The sequence below is a fragment of the Trypanosoma conorhini genome (genome assembly GCF_003719485.1).
Source record: "Trypanosoma conorhini strain 025E chromosome Unknown Tco_14.4_contig_00928, whole genome shotgun sequence".
In the NCBI taxonomy this organism is placed as follows: domain Eukaryota; phylum Euglenozoa; class Kinetoplastea; order Trypanosomatida; family Trypanosomatidae; genus Trypanosoma; species Trypanosoma conorhini.
In genome coordinates, this window is record NW_021705024.1 from 1 (window position 1) to 5,350 (window position 5,350).

The following is a 5,350-nucleotide window of genomic DNA, read 5'->3' on the forward strand; positions in this document are numbered from 1 at the left end:
AGAGCAGCCAAGAGCCAGCAATTAGTTCCTTCGACTTGTCATTGGACTTCGGTGGCGGCAGTCTGTTTTTTTTTTCTTTTTCTTTTTTGGGCGGTGCCGTGTACAGGAGGCCCGGGCAATTGTACTTGATTTCCCGCCCAACAGCCGCGCGCGCCGAAGTGCGGCGACATCTCTCGCGCCGTGGATTCTGTAGTAAACTAGTGGAATACTCCCCACTTGCGGTGCGAACGAACACCCAAAGCGCCTCAAATGCTTCTACTGTTTGCGGGTCAAACACATCGGGTGGGCCGTTCGTCACGTGAGGGCGGCGCAGCGTACGGAAGCGGCCCCTCTGCTCTCGGGCGGCGTGCAGCCGGCAGTCGCCGCATCAGCAAGCCGGGCGCCCAACCGAATCCCGGCCCGGCGAAAGGACGGGGTCCAGCGGAGGGAGGGCGGAATGGCCGTGAGAGAGCGCGGGGGCACGCGGCGTGCGTCGCGGCAGTTCCCCCGGCATATGCGGGGCGTTCGCCCAGCGGCCTTGTTTGCCCCGCTGGGGAAAAAAGAAATCCGCCCCACGCGGACGAAGAAGGATAGAAAAAAGAAGAAGCGGATGAACACCTTCCCCCTGCACGCGCTGGCGAGAATTCTTGCGATTCCCGCGACGCACTCCGGAAGCATCTGTCCACGGCGCGCGGCGCGAGTCACGCCCAGGGGCTGTTTGGCCGTGTCCAAAGGCAGCGCCCCCACAAAGAACGACCATGCGATGACCGTGAAGAGGGCGCGGCGGGACTAATGCCAAGGATTCCTCGGCGCGAAGCGTGCGCAGAGTGCCCGCGCCGCCCCTCAACCCATCGCCACCGAGCGCACACCCCAGGCGCCCACGTTGGCAGATTCCGCGGCAATGGCGGGGCAAGAGGCACGCGAAAAAACTACGCCGTGGTTCAGAAACAGCTTGTGTGTGGGGAGACGCCGGAGCACTTGCTCCCCTGTGCGGCACAGAAAAGCCAAACTCGGCCTGGAGGAATTGTAGGCACCCGAGCTCCATTGTAGTAAACAACCGGCCCGGCTCCGTCTGTGGTCTGTTCGGTCTCCCAAGCCCTGAACCGTTCCCCGTCCGCGGCGACAACACGTGTGTGGATGGCGTCGCTCGACCGGCGGTGGAGGGAGCGCCTTTCATTTTATTGTTTTACTTCTTTTTCTAGTTTTGTACTCTTTTGTTTCGGCTTCACCCTCGCACTCGCCCGCGGGGGCGTGCGCCTTCACTGAAGCGCATCGCAACTTCCCCTCCTGCACCACTCATCGGGGGAGGAGGAAACGAAACCGACAAGAGAGCTCGGATCCAACTTCCGCTGTTCCCGCACGAAGGGAAAGAGGGAACGTTGCCACCGCCGCAATCTCCTCAGGAGGGCGATGGGCTCCGCACATGCAGCGGAAGAATTGTTACATTTTTTTTTCTTTTACGGGGCGGGAGGCACAAGTGCCGGCCGCAGCGCCGCCTCCCTCCGCAAGAGACGGCAGTCGCAAAAGAAGGCGGTGACAATTGCTCTGCGCAGCCCCAAGAAACACACGCGCGGTGAGAGCCCGCAGATTGGGGCGCCGCCCCGCAGAAGTCAAAAACAAAAACAAAAAACACACAAATACAAGTCACGCGCCGCCTTCCCCCGCCCGGTCCCGCCCCTTTTTTTAAAACCCCGCCGGCGGCGACACGCAACGCGCGTGCCCGCCAAAATTCCCGTCGCAGGCCCCCACCACAAACCACCCAACGCCGTCCCCACTTCCCTCAGCACTCTGCAACAGGAGTGCGGCGCAGCGTAAAGATAAAGATAAAACAAAACAAAACAAAAATGAAGCAGCCCAGTGGCACCCACCAACACCGTCTGTCACAAGCGATACCTGGAAGCAGCAGCACGAAGACACGCGCAGCAGCTGCTTCCACCATGCGGCTACAAAAACACACAAACCCCTGCAGTGACACAGCCGCTGCCGCCTCAAGAGCAACCGCCAGCTCTCCAGCCGCACCGCGGGGCCCGTGGAAGTAAGACGCCACTGTGGGGCTGAGGGGGAAACAAGAAACCGCCTCACCCACCACGCACGACACTTCCACCTTCTGCATCGGATATCATATCTCCAATTGGTACTGATGCACGTTCCGATTCCAAAATGCCGCAATTTTTTCTTCCGCTTTGCCTTGCCCTCCATTCAGTTGCTGGACGATACCACATCTCTGCCACGTGGGCGTTGGCACGCTGCCTGCACGTTGCACGTAAATAATCTCCCACAAAAAGTCCAGGGCAAAAGTGTCCTCCACATTAAAATACTCCGCCATATAAGCATTGAACTGTCTCACCGTGCTGGTTGTAATGTGACGTCTTTTTGAGGTTGCCACCTGCAGCCCAACCATCGTCTTCTGTGATGATTTGAGAAAAAAAAAGGCGTCCATCAACGGAAAGCTTTTGACAGCCGGTACGTACAGCACCCCGTGCTCTACATCAACCTTCCTCAGTTTGTATTCTAGTGGCGGTAGTAGGACGGATTTTTTGGGGTGGTCAGACGGCCACACTCTCAGCGCACATGGCCGCCGCGGACGCCATGCTGGTGGCTGCAGTTCCTCGAGTTTGTACTGTATCGCATCTACAAAGGTCGACAGTATGAATACGGGCGCTGTACACTTTTCCAGAGCGCCTGACAAAGGAGAATCCATCAACCTCCACGCAAGCAACAGTAACTCTTCCTCCTCCATTATCGTCGACAACTTCTCAAATGCTTGATGCCAAAGTTTCTCGCAGACCGGTGCGTTGAGAAATTCTTCACAGCCGATGTCCCCCTTTATTCGGACAAGTCTGATAAGCTGGTGAGATACACTCTCGCCATGCCACAGTTTTCCAGTTCCCATAATAGAGCAATGCTCAACATCCGACGAGGTCATCGAGTTCACGGCATCCTCAGTCGAGTTAAAGCGCTCCACATATTCAGCCTCGGTGAGGACGCAAAGTAAAATCGGTCCGACACAATAAATGCGTTTTTCAACCACCTTCCAGTAGTCTGCCTGCTCCTGTGCAGGGCGATCACGCGTCTCCCAAGCACACATCGCCTTCACGTCGCTCTCGTCGGGGCAATTCATTATAATCAGTCTGGGACGCATTACGCGCCTCCAAGCCTCAAACTGATTTTCGTGTGGGCATGACAACACAATCATGCCCCATGATGTAGAGGGTGGAAGATCATCCGATGGTCCATGACCTGTTTCATCGACATCGTAGATAACATACCCGTTCATGCAACGCCGAGGCAACTCGTTTACAACCGTTATAATATTGTCCTCACCAAAGCATTCCGCCACCGTTTTTTTGGTTTTGTCAAACACGTACGCCAACTCTCCTCCAAAGCAGTAGACAACCACTTGGAGTTTCTTATCATCGTAGTGAAGCAGCTGGTGGAGAAGGTAGGAGCCAGCGTTCATCGACTTCCCGATGCCGGGCGTCCCAAGCAGAAGGCGCAGCCTCACGTCAATCAAGTTTATATCGTCAGTGACGAAAGCCCCGTTTAGGTCGCCCTGGACGATCCGCCACACCCGCTCCACCTCAGAGGTGATGTAGCAGTTGTTAATAGCTTCCATCATACGCCACGAGTACGGCCATCCCCTGTCCGAGGTGAGTATCATCAGCCTGGGACGTGGTGGATGGAATTGATCCTTTTCGTTATAGTTTTCGAGAACTCCACCAGCCTCTTTGTACTTCCAAGAAAATGGTGGTTTGCCCTCTTTCACCACCATTCCCATCCATTCACCGTCAGAAGCCTCAACAACATGACTCCACGTCGCGTTGTACACAGACTCGTACAACCCCTCCGGCGTCGGCGTTTGAAGCAGTATTGTCCGTAGCCGCAAGTCATGTAGCGCTTTGTCAAGTTTTCGCGTCCTCTCGGTGCCATCCATGCCCTCCGCTCCCAATTCCCCCCACTGCTTGAGAGTGAGCACGCCCTTGCGATGAAGATCGGCCACGTCGCGCATGATAATCCGTTCGTTATTTTTCTTACGTTCCATCACGCGCCTAACCCAGTTGTAGGGCTCCGATGCCTTTATTGTGCCCAATAATTCAGCGTCGTGGATAAATCTCATGGGGTCCGCAGCAAACTCTTCCATAAGGACGCCCTCATTGGACTCCACAATTCCTCTGCCGCTGAATTTACCACGAAGGAAATCATTCAGCGTCAAGTTGAAGGCAAAATTTCCCTCCATAAGTATGTCTTCAACCATACTCTCAAGGGTCCACTGTGGCCGCGCAGGTGCTTCCTCCAACCTTCGGCGCTGCGCAGGAGGTTCATTCGAGTCGCTGGTAGGCCAGTAACTCGCCCACCATTGTCCGCGCGGTACTGCATCGGCGGAACTCTCCGCGGCAGCGTGAGTTTCCTCTTCGCGCCTCTCAGACATTGTTTCCTTAATTTTGCTTCCTTTCTTAGTCGCTGTTGTCTTGAGCTGCAGCCGAACACCAACCACCAGCCAAAAGGAGAATGATGAGAGAGAGACAAAAATAAATAGTCGCACAGACACACGACCCCCACGCAGCCACATTCAGCCTGAGAGAGAGAGAGAGAGAGCCACCGCAGCCCACACGGTGCGGGACACACACACACGCACTCACCGCACACCGCCAGGGGCAGGGCAGCCGCACTGCACAGCAGCCTCGCCACTCCGCCCACCTCCCCCCATGACGGCACAGCCAAATGAGAACCCCCGCCACCGCATCGCGCGGCCCCGCCACTCCCCCACAAAGACGATCGCCCCTCCCCGAAGAAAAGGGGGGCGTAAGTGTGTGCACAGTGCAGTGCACACGAAAACTGCGACGCTGCTCTTCTCTTCGCATTGCACACGCCATTCGCGTCCCCACACACATCTCCGTCTCTCTCTGTGTGCGTGTGTGTATGCAGCTACGCGCAGGAATCACCCACTCGCTGTGAAAAAAAGGGCCACCGCAGTGCCCCCCACGACGCAAACACGCAGGGCGCCCAGCACGCGGACTCCGCGAGGGGACATTTTGCCACGCAACGCGGCCGCACGGGGCGCATCCAGCGAAGGCCGCAGCAGCACAGAAGAGGGGCCCTTCACTCTCTCCCGCGTCGCTGCAGCTGACGGCGCCGCACTGGAAGGCAAGACACCCCCACACACAAGCAGCGCCCTGCACCCGCAAGGAAAAAAAAAAAAAGAGAGAGAGTGAGAATGGGCCACGGCACACTCCCTTCCCTCACTTTCTCCTTCTGCCTATTATTTTCTTTCACAGGCACGGAAGGAGGCAGCAGAGGTCACCAAGCGCAACTGCCAGCACCCCCGGCTACGAAAGGAGCATTCACGTGCCCCGCAATATATATACCATGT

General features: G+C 56.8%; 4 protein-coding genes across 4 annotated transcripts, besides 4 other annotated features; 2 read left to right on the forward strand and 2 right to left on the reverse strand.

Moving 5' to 3' along the window:
• Positions 1 to 302, forward strand: Tco025E_08959 (uncharacterized protein; the record flags this gene model as incomplete). Its single annotated transcript, XM_029375790.1, has 1 exon — positions 1 to 302. A coding segment is annotated over one exon (302 nt), but the record flags the coding sequence as incomplete, so codon positions are not given.
• Positions 303 to 436: 134 nt separating this feature from the next.
• Positions 437 to 772, forward strand: Tco025E_08960 (uncharacterized protein; the record flags this gene model as incomplete). The annotated part of the gene is made up of 1 exon (XM_029375791.1): positions 437 to 772. The coding sequence occupies one exon, from the start codon at positions 437 to 439 to the stop codon at positions 770 to 772; it is 336 nt and encodes a 111-aa protein (XP_029224086.1).
• An 818-nt stretch (positions 773 to 1,590) lies between these two features.
• Positions 1,591 to 1,622: a microsatellite.
• Positions 1,623 to 1,759: 137 nt separating this feature from the next.
• Tco025E_08961 (uncharacterized protein) lies at positions 1,760 to 2,092 on the reverse strand (the record flags this gene model as incomplete). Its single annotated transcript, XM_029375792.1, has 1 exon — positions 1,760 to 2,092. One exon carries the CDS (start codon positions 2,090 to 2,092, stop codon positions 1,760 to 1,762), a length of 333 nt encoding a protein of 110 aa, XP_029224087.1.
• A 6-nt stretch (positions 2,093 to 2,098) lies between these two features.
• Positions 2,099 to 4,408, reverse strand: Tco025E_08962 (retrotransposon hot spot (RHS) protein; the record flags this gene model as incomplete). Its single annotated transcript, XM_029375793.1, has 1 exon — positions 2,099 to 4,408. One exon carries the CDS (start codon positions 4,406 to 4,408, stop codon positions 2,099 to 2,101), a length of 2,310 nt encoding a protein of 769 aa, XP_029224088.1.
• Positions 4,409 to 4,556: 148 nt separating this feature from the next.
• Positions 4,557 to 4,575: a microsatellite.
• Positions 4,576 to 4,599: 24 nt separating this feature from the next.
• Positions 4,600 to 4,626: a microsatellite.
• Positions 4,627 to 4,709: 83 nt separating this feature from the next.
• Positions 4,710 to 4,744: a microsatellite.
• Positions 4,745 to 5,350: the final 606 nt, after the last annotated feature.